Source organism: Herpailurus yagouaroundi, unplaced genomic scaffold (genome assembly GCF_014898765.1).
Source record: "Herpailurus yagouaroundi ecotype Mexico unplaced genomic scaffold, PumYag 139, whole genome shotgun sequence".
NCBI classification, from domain to species: domain Eukaryota; kingdom Metazoa; phylum Chordata; class Mammalia; order Carnivora; family Felidae; genus Herpailurus; species Herpailurus yagouaroundi.
The window spans coordinates 54,723,233-54,741,313 of record NW_024412394.1 but is presented as its reverse complement, the minus strand read 5'-3'; the positions used below and the strand labels follow the sequence as shown (position 1 = coordinate 54,741,313).

The window sequence follows — 18,081 nt, the reverse complement described above, 5'->3', positions numbered from 1 at the left end:
ATTTCAATCATTAAATTAGTAATAGTAAAATGTAGGAATGGATTTAAGATATAAAAATATTTTCACTTCCATGGCCTTAAAATGCTAAGTAAATTTTCTTTATTTTGGTAAAAATAGTTAAAAACAAGAAGGAAATCCGATGACAGGTAAGAAAGAAAAAAAATTGATACTAACAGTTGGTCTCTGATTAACATTGAATTTTAAAAACATGAATAACAATTGTGAACTATGTTTTCTTAATAACTGATAAGCAATTGTTAACTTTTATGAAACAACTTTCCACAGCTTCTAAAATCTGTAATTCATCGATGTGAAGCAGACACATTAGACAGACAAAACACCAAGCGTGCTATGGTTTATCAAAATTCCTCAAAGGATGATGCAGGCCTTCCTCACACAATAGGCTTCACAGTAAGACTGATGTTATGATTACATTCCCTTAAGTATTTTTATTGGAGACTTTAGTGTTCAAACTCTGGATGACTGAATCACTGAAAAAATTCTCCATGAAACACGTACACTATCGTTTAAGCCTTATTTTCCTCAGTAGACACACCAAATATGCACACAATCTATTTCTTTGGGCCCAGAATACAAGTTTGATGTAACTGTGCACTAATTATGTAACACAAGCATTTACTGTGAAATGAAAGTATCAAAGTAGAATTTCAACTGCAAATTCAGAACATTGTGCACTTTTCTCTCATTTTTTCAGTGCAGCATTGTGAAGGGTGGCAATGATGACATTACCATTTTTAAAAAAGAACAAATTCTTTTCATTAAGTGTATCAGTGTATACTGACTGACAGTTATTCCTAAGACAAAAAATATTTATTGATTTCTAGATTTATAAATGCATTAAGAAAGAGGCAGCTCATGATCGAAGGCATAAGCAGCTCTTTCCTTACTGTATTTTTCAGACCACTTGCGAGTTAGTTCTAGATAAAGACTTGGTTTATGAGGTCGGTAATCTAGGTATACTGTATTACTGGTTCTTTTGGGAACAGCTTTTTCAATCTGAGTTCCTTCGTGCCACTCATTAAAAGAGGTGATGGAAATTACACTGGGGTGGGCATGGAGTGCGGCACCCAGGGCAGTTTCATAGTACTTCCCGCTGATTCGGTTCCGAGTATTTTGAGCGTTCCACGGACGGATGCTGGTGTCTATGTATCCTGGGCCCACACTTGGGATAAACAGTAGGTTGAACTGATCACAAAAAAATTTTAGCCCTGCCCAGTTCTCATAGGATGAGCCGTAAGTAAAGCCGTTTGTGGCAAAATATGTGTAAATTCCATCAAAACCACCTTGTAGAATATCATACCTATGTTTGCTTTCTACTAGAAGTGCAATGAACAGTCCATCATAAGGAGAGTTGCGAATGCTTTGAGACCCTGTGGTGGTTAACAGATTGGCCCATTTTTCAGGCTTTGTGATATAGGAATCATAGATATAAAACATAGGAAGGGCATTGCCAGTCTTAGTCTTGTACCTATAAAAGGCTGGATGACTTCCATACCTAAAATACAAAAATATGTAAAAATGAAATGAATATCTGCAACTCATTTTCCATAGACCATAACTGTTTCTATATTGAAAATGAAGGTAATGCATGCAGTTTAATAAGCACATTGTTCACTTTCTTTGAGGGGGATCAGTTGTATTATAGGTAATGATTAAAAAAGTATTTTCAATTTTGCAGATTAGAAAAATGAGATACTGGATACATCAAGACATAACCTAACAACAAATTATCTTATATTGAGATTTATAAATAATGACCAATACCATAAAAAGCCCATTTTCTATATGAATATGTCAACTTCTTCCTACTAATCAATGTCTCCCTGTTGGTGATGAGTTTCTTTTTAAGAGTATATAGAATCTGTCACAGTTCTCACCAGTAAAATCCTTGAACAAAATTAATAAATGTTTCCTTATAATCAGATTAAATATAAATATTAGATGTGAGTCCACTGATAGAGAAGCAGTTCATGTTTCACAATTAGACAAAACAATATTTGTGGTTTAATAACATCAATTTAAAATATTTTATATCATTTATATGATATGAGAAATCATAAACAGCTTAATAAACACAAACAGTATAAGTGAACAATTTACACAGAAAGTGAATTATAAGGAATTTCATAAATATTCCTCAAAATGATTAGTTTTAATGTATCAGATCATAACTCATTCAAATCTCTCAAATACATTTAAATTTACTCTTCTTATAACTGTACTTATCACTGGCTCATAAAAAATAATTATAAACACAGAAGAAACTCACTTGTCTATAATATATTTGACATTTTTGTACATGCTTTGATCATCCCGATTGCTATATGGCTCGATGTGAAAAGTGACCTAAAACAAAAAATTGATTAGAGAAATTATTTATAATGTAAAAAAGGTTATTAAAACGTGGAATATACTTTCATTAATTTAAGATAACGTTTATGTTCAATAAGTAGTCCACAGAGAATTCTAAGGGAGAAAGCTCTTAGTCAATGTTGTTACTGTGAAATAATATGCTCAACAGTTTATACTTTTTACCTCCATTCTCATGACTCTCTAAAGTAGTTACTAAGTGAGTCAGACACTTGGAGTCAAAATGGGCAATCTGAATTCAGAACCCAAATGTCCGACCACCATCCACTATGTCTTCCTATATTTCTTATAAAGAATAGGGATATATTCTACATCCAGACATAGGTTTCTTTAAAAGAATATGGTCCAGAAAAATCTGGATGGATTCTGTTCCCAGGTATGACCAACTAAGTTTACATTTAAATGGAGTCAATAGAAAATATCTTTTTAAAGTTTATTTATTTTGAGAGACAGAGTGGGGGAGAGAATCCCAGGCAGTCTCCACGCCATCAGTGCAGAGCCCCACAAGGGTGTCAAACTCATAAACTATGAGATCATGACTTGAGCAGAGATCAAGGGTCGGATGCTTAACCGACTGAGTCACCCAAGCATCCTAATAGCAGGTATCTTTAAATGACAAAGTCTTCTATCATTAAAACAATATTTCACAAAATAATCTACATATGTGTATTATTACTCAAAGGATTTATTCCAAAATTACTGAAAAAATAATATGTGCTAGTACTATGAATGCTTGTTGATAATGGTTTATAGATAGATCTCAACCATAATTGTAGAAAGCAGTAACCAAAAGTATTTTTTAAATACTGTGCACAGATCAATTTCTAAACTGAAAAACATTACTTATATACAAATTTAAAAAAACTAATTATGGCTAGCAAAACCATTTTGAATGCTACTTCCAACTAGTACTTAAGATGTGAGTATCAAATAATGTGAAAATTTTCACTTTCATTACTAATTTTACTGACTTATCAGTAGTCCTTAAACATCTTTATGACAATCGAATAACATCAAAATGTTTATCTTAACTTTAGGGTTTGGTCTCTATGAAGCATGCATGTAATTAGAAACTTCTAGGGGGTGTCTGGGTGGGTTGGCCAGTTGAGCATCCAACTCTTGATTTTGGCTCAGGCTATGATCCCAGGGTGATGGGGTCAAGCTACACATTGGGCTCCATGCTGAGTGAGCATGGGGTCTGCTTGAGCTTCTCGCTCTCTATGTAAAAATAAAAATAAATTTCTATGCTACTGCAATATAAAGTGCCTTTGTTTTCAATTACCCAATTAAAGTAAAATGAATTTTACATAAATCAGTGCTAACAATTGTCACAGAAGTTTAATTTTATTAATAGGAAGTTTTATCATTAAGATCAAATTCAATTCTGTGTGTTGTAAGTATTGCTAGGATAGTCATAGTTTTCAGTAGCTCTGGTATTTGCTTTTTAACTTCAATGAAAGCAGATTGGTAAGGATATAGGTATTCTTATGTAATGTTACCTTGGGTAATTCTCCCTTTAGATGGAATGTTATATTTTCTAAGTTTTCATTTTATAAATAAAGGGTACCATATTAAGCAAACAGCCTATGTCAGATACAAATGACATCCTTCCTTCTTTTGTAAAGTATAGCTCAATATATTTACAGTAATTAAAAAAGCCATTATTGATAAATATATAATATTTTCATTTTCCCTCATATATTTCAAACTTTTTAATTATAATATCACTTTGTAGGTTTAATGATGTAACCTAGTTACTATTTCTCATTCAATGGGAAAATCCTATTAGACCAATGCTAAAATAACTTTATAAATGATAGAATACTATAAATAAAATGAAATGCAATGCTTTAGATTATGGAGTAAGAATCATGAATGTTTCTTCATTTCAGGCTTCTACTTCTGACCTCTCCAGCTCTTCTCCACCCTGCAGCCAAAGTGAACATTCTAAAGTGAATATCTGACAGTCCTGGTGAGGTCAGCAACATGCTGGCATAAAATGTTTCTCCTACTTATCCCCCTTTTTAATCAAAAGATTTGACATTCATACATAAACCAAAGCACCCTCGTGGGTGTTTTCAGACCTATCACCTTACTCCAAAGAACCTGGCAGGAGTCTCACCCACCAGTGCAGCCAGTAAGAGACAAACCAACCTCTGTAAGAGCTGGGGAACCAGAGAAGGTAGCCAAACTGCCTAGACCCCTCTTGCCACTACGGGACAAAAATCGGGTGAGTGCAGATCTGAACAGGCACTCACACATCAGAGAGAGAACATGCTCCTGAGTCTAGACTTCCCTAAGGCAGACTCTAGCACACTACCCTAAAGGGAAAAATATAGGAGTGTGGTTGCAGAAGAAGCAGTAAGAGAAACGTTCCAGGCTAAGAAAACACTGAAGGGTGCTGATTTATCTGGTGGCAGTGACCTCTCCTGCAAGGGAAAAGAAATCAGTGACTGCCTACTTATGGCAACTAGAGAAATCCATTTTCTGCCTCAGCACATGGAGTACTAAGGTGGGAGCTCTATAACTGGAAGTTGGGAGGATACTGGAAAAGAAGCTGGTAAGAATTTCAAATGGTGTGAGAAGGACTGTGCTTAACAAGAAGTACCACTCCTGGGATCATCCTACTGGGTCTGTGGGAGCACCCAGTGCTAAACCCACACCTCCCCTCGAGGTCTGTTAGTTCCTTGTGCAGGATTCTCAAGTGCCACCGTGAGAGTAGTCTCTAGTAGACAGCACAAACTTGAGCTATAGTGCCACCTTCTAGAAAACAAAAGAAATGCTTGTAGTCTGGTAAAGTATAAGAACCAGAGAAAACCTAAAAGCTTTAGAAAACTGCCCCAAAGGAGGAACAAGATGACGAGAAGGTTTCTTCAAAAACACAGAGGAAAAATATGGTAACAATACTATAGAACATAATACCCCATCTGAAGACAGTAAGCAGAATTAAGGAGGTATCTTCTACTTCAAATGTGAAAGCACCAATAAATATCTACAAAGGTTATGAAAATTCAAGGAAATAGGGCATTACTAAGAGAAAATTATATTCTTCAGCAATCAAGCTCACAGGCACAGGGTATTCTGGTCTAACTGATAAAGAATTTAAGATAGCTATAATGAAGAAACTCAACAAGTTCTAAGAAAATTCAGAAAGACAATTCAATGAAGTCAGGAATTAAAAATACAAACAAAATGAGTTTTCTTTTTTTTTTTTTACCAAAGAGAATGAAATTATAGAAACAGAACAAATTCTGGAGCTGATAATTCAATAAAACAGAGAGCATATATAACAAGGCCCATCACATAGAAGAAAGAATAATTGACGCGGAGAATAAGAATTTTGAAATAACACAAAAGAGAGAAATTAGAGTTAAAAAAAAGTGAAGAAAGCCTATGTGAGTGGTGATTATCCATAAAGAAGGCAAATATCAGAATAAATCAGGATTTCAGAAGAAGAGACAGAGAAGGGGGCAGAGTTTATAAATAAATTTTTAAAAAGCTGAGAACTTCCCAAACCTGAGGAAAGTTATGTATGTCCAAGTCTACCAACTAATAGATCACCCTTTTATCTCAATACCCAATGACCTTCTATAAGACATAACTGTCACAAATAATAAAAAATATTAAAGACATCCAATTAAAAAAAAATGTAACTTACGTAGGAATTCCCATTAGGCTATCAGTGTATTTCTCTGCAGAACATCTACTGGCTAGGAGAGAGCATGCCAACATATTTGAAGTGTTGAAAGACAAAAAATTGTCAGCCAAGAATATTTAATCTGGCAAACTTTCCTTTCAGATATGAAGAGGAAATAAAGGCTTTCCCAGACCAATGAAATAAAGTTCACCACAACTAAATCTGCATTGCAAGCAACCTGATAAAGAGTTCTTCAAGCTAAAACGAAGACATGCTAATAAGCCACATAAAAACATTCAAAAGTACACAACACACTAGGTAAAAGTAAAAATATACCTTAGAAAACTGTAACTCTATATTAGGATGGTGTGTCAACTCTTCAACTACAGTATAAAAGTCAGAGGAAAAGCAGGAAAAATAAATACAGCAACAATAAGTTGTTAAAGAAAAAACAGGAGGTCAATTGGAACATCAATAATAAGACAAAACCCACAGCAAATTGACAAAGGAGGAAACAGAACATACCACCATGAAAAATAACCAATTTACAAAGGTAGGCAGAAAGAGAGGTAAAAAGAAATAATAGAAATATAAAAGCTATTAATGGTTAAGGACTTACTAAAAAATCACTCTAAACATAAGTGGTTTGAATTCACCAATCAAAAGGCACTCTGGCTGGCTGGATAAAAACTAAGACCCAAGTATTTGGTACCAACAATGGATACACTTCAGCTTTAAGGATGCATGTAAAACTTGAAGAGATGGAAAAGATACTCCATGCAAGTGGAATTGCAGTAGAACATCAAATTTCAGAATATAAATTCAAAGAGGGCTGAAAAATTAAGCAAAAATCGTTAATTTTTTTATGGCAATGTTTCCATGTGCTGTGGCAATGATGCTGTATTTTAAAAGTATTTTTGTGTTTCTTCTGGTAATACTTTCCCCTAAAATATCAACAGATATAATTTATTGTACTTATGCTAATTATGGTTAACTTTCCTCTTTACAAAATTGTGTCTCTGTGAGTGTTAAATATTTTTGTTTCTTTGTAGTTTTACTTTATAATTTATTTGATATAAATGTTAACTCTAGTAGGGAAAGAAAATAAAAAACGGTTCCAATTCAAGATAGTGACGTAGGAAGAAGATCCTACACTCACCTAACATGGACATACTATATCTATAGCTATATCTATGGAATAATTTCCTCTGGAAAAAAAAAACCCTAAAACCTGGCGGCATGAGCTCTTCACATCTGGCAAACATGGGAAAAACCATATCAAAGTATATAGGAAAGACTGAGACAATCTTATGATAAACCCACCCCCAATCCATAATCAGAAGGGGATTCAAAAGCTGGAGCTTCTCCCAGAGAAGCAGAGCGTTTGATCCCACATTGGGTATCCCACTTTTAAGACTGCCACCTGACAGAGGAGTCCCCAAAACATCTGGCTTTGAAGACCAATAGGGTTCATACCCATCAGACTGATGGTTCTTAAAAGGTTCATGTGCCGACTCACCTGCCCCAGGGCCCAGCACAGAAACAGTTCTTTGAAAGGTGCCCAGACTTTATGTCAAAGAGACTCATTTGCTAATGTTAAAGCATTGATCTGAGAGGCAGGGGCCTACGGGAATACTCTCTAGGGAAGAAGGCCGGTGGGTGAATTCTTCCTGATCTCTCTCTCTGTTGTGCTCTAGAACACCAGTATCTCCTAAAGGAGAGCTTTTACCCATGTCTGGTATCCCGGTTTTTATGTCTGGTGACCCAGTTTTTGTGTCTGCCACTCAGGAAACACCCCTTGATCACCTGGCTCTCAAGAACAAGGAGCTTATCATCTTAAGGGACCCAGGAACACAACAATCAGAGAGGCAGTTCTTGGCAGACTGGCACTCCCCTGGGAGAGAATTGATAGCAGACTGAAACCCAGTCCCAAATGGAGAAAGAGGCCTATTTGCTTGTCCAGGAGCTCTGACCAGAGGGTGTGACCTAAGGCTTCTGATTTGGCACATTTATAGATATCCAGAGAATTGCTCAGTGGATGCAGTATTTACATTCTCCATCTGCCTTGCTTAAACTTGCCCTTATCTTCAAGAAAGGAACTTAAGTTCTGGTGCCTTGATTTGTACAGCTGCTTCCAGGGGACACCTCCACATCACCTGGCTCTGCTGGCCAGTGGAGTCAATGCTCACAAATGCCACAGGACTGTAACACACAGAAAAATAATTCTTAAACAGATACCACCTCTTTGGCATAGCAACAGGTAACAACTAGGAGCTCAGTCTTTTTGTAAAAGAGGCCTAATAGTTTGTCATCATTGCAATCTGAGAGGCAGGCCTCTAATTAAACACATTTACGGGCTGACTGTAAACCTTTCCTGGGCCCTCAGAGGGCCATGCACTATCTCTGGTTCTCTCTCTGCTGCACTTCAGAGCATCAGCATCTCTTAGAGGGGGCCTCTTACATGTGTCTGGTGCCCTGATTTTTGCAGCTGCAACCAAGAGGATAACCCTTGAATGCCTGGCTCTGGTAGCAGCAGTGCTGGAGTTCTGGAGTCTCCCAGAAATGCACTAACCAGAGACTTGGTGGCACAGGTATTTCGTGGCACAGCACACAGCAGACTGAAACACAGCCCCATTCTGTCAAAAAAAAAGGCAGACTTGCTTGTCCCGGAGCTTCGGCCTTAGGGAAAGATTTCAGGTTTGGCACACATCTGGAGCATACAGATGTGCTTTCAGGGAATGTAGGCCAGAGGATGTGGTCTTTGCATTCTCCCTCTGCTTCACAGCTTGTGGAGTCTCCCAGAAAGGAGCTAATAAACTTGTCTGGTGCTACAATTTTCACAACTGCCATGCAGGCAACACATCCAGATTGCCTGGCTCTGATGGCTGGTGGGTCTCACATCTGTGGTCCCACTGGACTGTATTTATTTGTATTCTTTAAAAAGCTACTGCCTGGGGTGCCTGGGTGGCTCAGTCAGTTAAGTGGCCGACTTCGGCTCAGGTCATGATCTCGCCATCCCTGAGTTCAGGCCTTGCATCGGCCCTGTGCTGACAACTCAGAGCCTGGAGCCTGTTTCAGATTCTGTGTCTCCCTCTCTCTGACCCTCCCCCGTTCATGCTCTGTCTCTCTATCTCAAAAATAAATAAACGTTTAAAAAAATTTTTTTCTTAAAGCTACTGCCTAACTAAGGCTCTGGTTTATCAGCCTGAACCTAGGTGCTGATGGAGGCTCTCCCTTGCTTTGTATAACTATTTGGAATACCCCAACTACAGGGATCTATTAAAAATAAAATAGAGGGTGCCTGAGTGGCTCAGTTGGTTGAGCATCCGACTTTGGCTCAGGTCATGATCTCACAGTTTGTTAAGTTTGAATCCCACATTGGGCTTGGGCTCACTGCTGTCAGTGCAGAGCCTGCTTCAGATCATCTGTCCCTCTCTCTCTCTCTCTGCCCCTCTCCTGCTTTCCCTCTCTCTCTAAAAAATAAACATTAAAAATAATCTTAACAGACAGCCAAAAGCTAGGGCAGGGTTGAGTTTTAAGGTTCGGCTCCTGTATAAGGCCAACCATTCAAGACGGGGAGAGATGGTTGTTTCATCTAATGCATAGAAACCAAGAGAGTCAAATAAAATGGAGATAGTAACTTACCTGATAAAGAGCTGAAATTAATAATCTTAAATATGATCACAAAACTCAGAAGAATGGATAAAAAAGTGAAAACTTCAACAAAGGGATAATATTAGAAAGTACGAAATGAAAGTTAGTGCTAAAGAATTAAATAGCTGAACTGAAAAATACACAAGAGGGATTAAATAGCATGAAACAGAAGAAAGGTTCAGTGAACTCGAACACAGGGCATAGGAACTCACCAACCAGAACAGCAAAAAATAAGTAAGTAAATAATAAATTAATTAATTAAAAAGAATGGAAAAATAGTGAACCTAAATTAAGGGATTTTTATAGGATAACATCAAGTAAACATTTGCATGACAGGGGTCCCAGAAGGAGAAGAGAGAGAGAGAAATGGAGATGTAATGTAGAACATAGTGACTACAGTTCCTAATACTGCACTGCATATTTGAAATTTACTAAGAGATTAGACCTTAAAATTTTTATCACAAGAAAATTTTACAATCATGCGTGGTGGTAGATGTTAACTGGACTTAGTGTGGTGATTATTCCACAATATATATAAATATAAAATCTTTACACTGTACACCTGAAGCTAATATGTTACATGTCAATTATACCCCATTAAAAAACAAAGGAAATCAAAGAATGTCTCAAAACAAATGAAAATGGAAACACAACACACCCAAACCAACGGAATGCTTCAAAACTAGTTCAGAGACAAGTTTATAGATGATAGATGCACATATTAAAAAATGAAAATGAGAAAGGTCATATATAAACAGCCTAACTTTATACCTCAAGAAACTGGAAAAAGAACAAATTAAGCTTAAAGTTAGCAGAAGGAAGGAAATAATAAAGATCAAATAATAAAGATCAAAGATCAAATGGAAACCAGAAAAGCAATAGAAAAGAGTAACGAAACTACGAGCTGTTTTTTTTGCGAAGATTAACAAAATTTACAACTCTTAAGTGAGAATGAGACAGAAGACTCAAAAAAGAAATTACAACAGACACTATCAAAATAAATAGGATAAGAGACTACTATGAATAATTATATGCCAACAAATTAGATAACCTAGAAGAACTGGATAATTTCCTAAAGACACAGAAAAAGAAAATCTAAGCACACATAAAGAGATTGAATCAGTTATCAAAAGCTTCCTGATTCATGAAACCCCATGACCAGATGTCTTACTTAACTGGGAATTCTACCAAATATTTAAAGAGTTACTGCTAATACTTTTCACTTTTTTCCAAAAAATATAAGAGCAGGAAACACTTCTAAACTGATTGTATGAGGCCAGCATTACTGTGATGCCAAAGCTAGATAATGATGCTACATGGGTAGAAAACTATGGACCTTCTGAAAAGACAGGCACAAGTTCTCAACAAATATTAGCAAACTGAATTCAAGAACTCATTTAAAAAATTATATACCATGACCAAGTAGAAATTATCACTGGGAATCAAGATGGTTCAACATACTTAAATCAATGAGATACATCACATTAACAGAATGAAAGATAAAGATCATATGATGATCATCTCAATAGATGCAGAAAAAGCATTTAAAAAAATACAACATCCTTTCATCATAAAACCCTCAACAAATCTGATATAGAAGGATCATACCTAACAATGGTCTAGACTGTGGATCAGGTTCAGGTCTGCTCTGTGTGCCTTACCATTCAGGGTCCTAGGCACAAAGAGCACCTGGTGCATGCTGTTCTCATTGAAGAGAAAGGAACACGACCATGGACAATGCTTATGTTCAGACATGGTATACATTATGTTTCTTCACATCTCATCAGCCAAAGTAAGCCATGAGGTCAAGCCCAACATCAGTGGGGCAAGAGGTTCCCTTACTCTTTTCCACGGAGGGGAAAGGAAACAGGAATATTGGCCAAACAATGACACAAATATACCAAAACATGTCTCACTCAAGTACTGTTTCACTGCTATGTTCATGAAGATACAGGAGGGCATGGGGCACCTGGGTGGCTCAGTCAGTTAAGTGACTTTAGCTCAGGTCATGACCTCATGGTTCATGAATTTTAACCCTGCATCAGGCTCTGTGCTGACAGCTCAGAGCCTGGAGCCTGCTTTGGATTCTGTGTCTTCCTCTCTCTCTGCCCCTCCCCCTTTCACCTTCCCTCCTTCTCTCTCTAAAATAAATAAACATTAAAGACAATTTAAAAAACTAAAGATCAGAGCTGGATTTTTTTCTACCCTGTCTTTGCCCTCCTATACCTTTAAAAAATTTTTTTTAATGTTTATTTTTGAGAGAGAGACAGAGCATGAGCGGGTGGCGGGGGGAAAAGAGAGAGGGGAAGACAGAATCCAAAGCAGGCTCCAGGCTCTGAGCTGTCAGCACAGAGCTCGATGTGGGGTTCAAACATGAACCATGAGGTCATGACCTGAGCTGAAGTCAGAGGCTTAACTGACTGAGCCACCCAGGCACCCCTGATTTTTACAGTTTTTACAAAACCAACCTACTCAGTGACAGTTAAAAGTGATATAGCTCTTATTCCAGTGAATACGCTGACAAATATATGAGAGAGCAGATATCTCTCTTTGAAAACTCATGATTATATTTTAGTTTTACTCATTTACTTTGCTCCCCCTTGAAGAAATTAATCCACAATTGCTAAAGATAATGCAAAACAAGTAACTACAGTGTCAAACATTTTTATTATTCTTGCTTGTTTGACTTAAAACGCACTAGCCTAAAATGACTCTTGGTTGAAGTTAGTAAAAATTGCAATTACTAAGTACTTAGTGACTAATACTAGTTATACTATTATGTAATGAAAACTAATGAGCTATGACAAAAGCTTAACTATGAGACAAACTCATTTTTGAGCAAACTCTCTTTCCTAAACAACAATAAAAAAAGAGAATAAAGGAAAAACATTTTCAGCTCAGAAAGTAGCAAGAGAGGAGTAAAATAAACCCAAGCAAAGAATGAGAAAAATATCAATCAAGGTTGAATACAATTAATACATTAAAACTACTGGAATATTTTAGGGACGCCTGGGTGGCTCAGTCAGTTAAGTGACTAACTCTTGATTTCAGCTTGGGTCATGATCTGGTTCTTAGGATTGAATCCCACACAGGACTTTGCACTGATAGTGCAGAGCCTAGATGGGATTCTGTCCCTCTCTCTCTTTCTACTCCTCCCCCACTTATGTGTTCTCTCTCTAAATAAACACTAAAAAAAATTGAATATTTTAAAAATAAAATTGATAAATTGAAGAGCTGCTTTCTTAGGGGTAAGGGACTAATACTAACTCTATACTAATCAAATTGGAGAAAAGGGGAGATTACTTCCTGGGGCTGAAAATTAGCAAGCAAAAAAAGTTTTTACTAATAAACCCATTTATTTTACCCTTAAAGCTTCAGGTTTGGTGACAAATGTGTATTGTGGGCCCTAGTTTATTAGCACAGAACTCAGAGAATTACTCCTCCTTTGTATCATATTGCCTTAAAATTTTAATTTTAGTAAATTACTGTCATTATTTAAGCATTAACTTTTGTTTGAACTAGAAAGCAAAGTATCCATTCTTTATAAAAACAGGATATATTACACTGTATCTATTTACAAAAATATCCTTTCAACAATATTACAGAAATCACACAAAAATCCAATAAATAAAACCATCTTATGGTTTCATGTCATTTCATGACATCTTATGATGTCATTTTAAAATGAGGAAGATAAGCCAAGAAGATGAAGTAAGTAACATAAAACTCCAGAGCTAAGAACCCCAGTCTCATGGTTCCCGGTCTACTTTTTTAAAGCACTGCAGGGGCGCCTGGGTGGCGCAGTCGGTTAAGCGTCCGACTTCAGCCAGGTCACGATCTCGCGGTCCGTGAGTTCGAGCCCCGCGTCGGGCTCTGGGCTGATGGCTCAGAGCCTGGAGCCTGTTTCCGATTCTGTGTCTCCCTCTCTCTCTGCCCCTCGCCCGTTCATGCTCTGTCTCTCTCTGTCCCAAAAATAAATAAACGTTGGAAAAAAAAAATTTAAAAAAATAAAATAAAATAAAGCACTGCATAATTGCTCCCCACATACAAATCAAAAAAATTATCCTAAAAAGTTTGTAAAATATTAGACTCTCTGGTTCCAAAGTTTTCTGATCATCAGATACAAAATTTGAGACACATATTTGCAAACCACATGATATTCTGTTAGAAAACATGAAAGACCACCAAAAAAATTGCTAGAATACATGAACTCAGCAAAGTTGCAAAACATAAAATCAACGTACAGAAATCTCTTGCCATTTCTATATGCCAACAATGAAGCAGCGGAAAAAGAAATCAAGAAATCATTCCCATTTGCAATTGCACAAAAAAACATAAGATAACTAGGAATAAACCTAACCAAAGAGGTAAAAGATTTATACTCTGAAAACTATAGAAAACTTATGAAAGAAATTAAAGAGGACACAAAGGAATGGAAAAACATACTACGCTCATGGATTAGAACACTGTTAAAATGTCTACACTACTCAAAGCAATCTACACATTTAATACAATCCCTGTCAAAATACCACCAGCATATTTTGCAGAGCTAGAACAAACAATCCTAAAATTTGTATGGAACCACAAAAGACCTTGAATAGCCAAAGCAATCCTGAAAAAGAAAAATAAAACTGGAGGCATCATCATTCTGGATTTCTAGCTGTATTACAAATCTGTAGTCCTTGAGACAGTATGGTACTGGCACAAAAACAGACACACAGATCAATGGAACAGAACAGAACCCCCAAAATGGACCCACAACTATATGGTCAACTATACCCAACGGAAAAAAATGGTACTGGGAAAGCTGGATACTAACATGCACAAGAATGAAACAGGACTAGTTTCTTACATAATACACAAAAATAAATTCAAATGGATGAAAGACTTAAATGTGAGACAGGAAACAATCAAAATCCTCGAGGAAAACCCAGACAGGAACCTCTTTGACCTCCACTGCAACAAATTCTTACTGGACACATTGCTGAAGGCAAGGGAAACAAAAGCAAACATGAACTATGGAGACTTCATCAAGATAAAAAGCTTCTGCACAGTGAGGGAAACAATCAACAAAACTAAAAGGCAGGCTACAAAATGGGAGAAAAGAGGGGAGGGGCCGACATGGTAGGGAAACGGGGCTCCGAAGTTCCCTCATCTCACAAACAAACCAGTGTTGAAGCTAAAGGACTTTGAACTCTGAGAGTCTGGGAGGAAAAGAGACAGTCGTGCTTCCAGGCACCCACTGGGACAATCCGATGGGCCATAGGTGCATGATTGCAAACCCGGAGAGAGAAAACGAAGGAGGGGAGGGATCCCCTTCTGCGGAGAGACAAAGGGAAGAGCAAGAGTGGCTGAGGAAGCTTAGGACTGTATCTGGACAAGAAAAAAACAAAACAAAACAAAACAAAAACATGGATCAGGAAGGCGAAAGAGCCAATCTCTAACTGAGGGGCTTTCTCCAGACAAGGGACTGGGGCTGGCTGCCCATATGGTGCACCTGGGGAAAAGGGGAGCCAGCCCCAGGCTCAGTGGCTAGGTCAGGGGTGCAGTCCTCAGTAGGAGAAAGCAATCTTCTCCCTGCAGTGCTGTGGGACAGGGCAGGTCCCCCTGCAGCCGCAGCTGGGGACCACATATTGGGTGGCGCACAGCTGTGCTTCCCCAGTACCAGGGCACACGGACAGGAGTTTGAACCCCAGCCAAGCACTGGGGCTTGGGAGTAGGTGGAGCAGGACAAACTGACTCGTTTTTGCCCATGGCACTGTGAGGACGGCTCGAACAGAGTGGTTTGGCTCACTGGGTCCATGGAGGAGAGACTGGGATGTCACTATTTTTCTCCCCATCACCAACAAGGGGGGACTTCAGCAAAGGGCCAGTGGGGCCCACAGAGGAGGCGGGACCCGCCTACACCAAACCACACCCCTCTGCGCCTGCTAACTGCCTATCTACTGGAGCAGGATTGATACTGATGAACCAGACGGCCTCTTCTCCAGACCAGCGCTGTTGCATTGCCTGATCTAATTCTCAGACATTTATTATATAGATATATTCTTCCTTCCTTTTCTCCTTCTCATCTCTTCCCTCCTCTACTCTGGTTACTCTAAATATGTCTTTAAACAAACCAAAACCAATCTATTCTCTTGATACATGTTCTATACTTCCTTCTTTATTCTCCTTTCTCTCTCTCTGGATTAAACCATATAGTTTCTCTGTCTGGGTAACTATTTTCTTTTTCTTTTTCCAAGTGTCGTCTTTATTTTCCCTTCTCTCTCTCTGGATTAAGCCATATAGTTTGTCTGGTCAGTTCTTATTCTTTCTTTTTCCCTACTCCTATCATTTCTCTCTTTGTATGGGATAAGGCCTCTTCCATCAGCACCACCTCCACCCTGTTGTTTATTAGTAGTTGGTGTTTCTGGTTTTTTGTTTTTGGGTTGTGTGTTCAAGTGTTTTTGTTTTCTGTTTGTTTTTGTTTGTTTTCCTTTCCAGGGCTACTTCAAGGAACAAATCAAAGCACATCTAGTGAAGGGTTCAAAATATCACTAAGAGCAGGGAGACAAAGTAGCCAAACTCACAACAATAGAGAGCAAGTAGCACTCTCCAAAAAAACACCTCCTATAGGGCCAGGCCCTGGACAATGTATGACCGCCCTTTAATATAGCAGTGCTTGCAGGTACAGGACACATACAAAGCTTAAAACACATAAGGGACAGAAAACTAGCCAAAATGACAAAATGGAAGAATTCTCCTCAAAAGAAATTCCAGGAAAAAATGACAGCTAAAGAATTGCTCAAAACAGATATAAACAATATGACTGAACAAGAATTTAGAATAATAGTCATAAGATTAATTGCTGGTACTTGAAAAAAACATAGACACCAGAGAATCTATTGCTGCAGAGATCAAAGAACTAAAAAATAGTCATGATGTATTTAAAAAAATCTGTAATGAGGTGCAAAATAAACTAGAGACGGCAAAAACCAGAATTGAAGAGGCAGAGGGGAGAATAGTAAAATTATGGAAAAAGATGAAGCTGAGAAAAAGATGAAAAAAATTCTGGATCACAAGGGGAGAATTAGAGAATTAAGTGACTCAATGAAACAGAACAACATCCATATCGCAGGAGTTCCAGAAGAAGAAGAAGAAGAAGAGAGAGAGAGAAGGGGGCCTAAGATGTGCTTGAACAAATCATAGCTGAGAACTTCCCCAATCTGGGGAAGCAAACAGACGTTGAAATCCAGGAGGCACAGAGAACTCCCTTCAGACGTAATTTGAATTGATCTTTTGCAAGACATATCAGAGTGAAACTGGCAAAACACAAAGATAAAGAGAGAACTCTGAAAGCAGCTGGGGATAAATGGGCCTTAACCTGTAAGGATAGACAGACACATAAGGGTAGTAGCAGATCTATCTACTGAAAATTGACAGAAAGGAGTGGCAGGAAATTTTCAAAGTGATGAATAGGAAAAATATGCAGCCAAGAATCTTTTATCCAGCAAGCCTGTCATTCAGAATAGAAGGACAGATAAAGGTTTTCCCAAACAAACAAAAACTAAAGGAATTCATCAGGACTAAACCAGCCACACAAGAGATCCTAAGGGGGACTCTGTGAGTACTGCAAAGATCACAAAGGACCAGAGACACCACTACAAGCATGAAACCTACAGATAACATGATGACTCTCAATGCATATTTTTCATTAATAACACTGAATGTAAATGGACTAAATGTTCCAATCAAAAGACATAGGGTATCAGAATGCATAAAAAAACAAGACCCATTCTATTCTTTGTCTATAAGAGACTCATTTTAGACCTGAGGGCACCTTCAGATTGAAAGTGAGGGGATGGAGAACTATCAAGAAAGCTGGAGTAGCCAAACTTATATCAGACAAACTGGACTTTAAATTAAAGGCTGTAACAAGAGATGAAGAAGGGCACAGTCTATCCATCAGGAAGAGCTAACAATTAGAAATGTTTATGCACCGAATTCAGTAACACTCAAATATATAAAACAATTAATCACAAACCTAAGCAATCTTATTGGTAAGAATGTGGTAATTGCAGGGGACTTTAATACTCCACTTACAACAATGGACAGATCATCTAGACAGAAAATCAATAAGAAACAATGGTCCTCAATGATACACTGGAGCAGATGGACTTGACAGATAAATTTAGAACTTTTCATCCAAAAGCAGCAGAATAAACATTCTTCTTGAGTGCACATGGAACATTCTCCAAGATAGATCACATACTGGTTCACAAAACAGCCCTCAATAAATACAAAAGAATTGAGATCATACCATGCACTTTCAGATCACAATGCTATGAAACCTGAAATCAACCACAGGAAAAAGTTTGGAAAACCTCCAAACGCATGGAGGTTAAAGGACATCCTACTAA

The 18,081-nt window shown here is 37.7% G+C and overlaps 1 protein-coding gene and 1 long non-coding RNA gene across 4 annotated transcripts in view; both read right to left on the bottom strand.

Annotated features, from left to right (window-relative positions):
* Positions 1 to 446: 446 nt before the first annotated feature.
* MANEA (mannosidase endo-alpha) overlaps positions 447 to 18,081 on the bottom strand; it is a 68,700-nt gene continuing 51,065 nt past the window's right edge. For all 3 annotated transcript variants that reach the window (XM_040474193.1, XM_040474191.1, XM_040474192.1), the window contains exons 4-5: positions 2,291 to 2,367; positions 447 to 1,516 (exon numbers count right to left, since the gene is read on the bottom strand). In XM_040474193.1, coding sequence (XP_040330127.1) covers positions 859 to 1,516; positions 2,291 to 2,367 — 735 coding nt within the window. In that variant the 3' untranslated portion in view covers positions 447 to 858. The remainder of the gene's footprint in view (positions 1,517 to 2,290; positions 2,368 to 18,081) is intronic.
* On the bottom strand, positions 5,407 to 17,773 carry LOC121029796 (uncharacterized). Its single transcript, XR_005789898.1, has 3 exons — positions 17,617 to 17,773; positions 7,203 to 7,213; positions 5,407 to 5,421 (listed from the first exon to the last, which is right to left on the bottom strand). It is a non-coding gene; the product is annotated as an uncharacterized LOC121029796 (long non-coding RNA).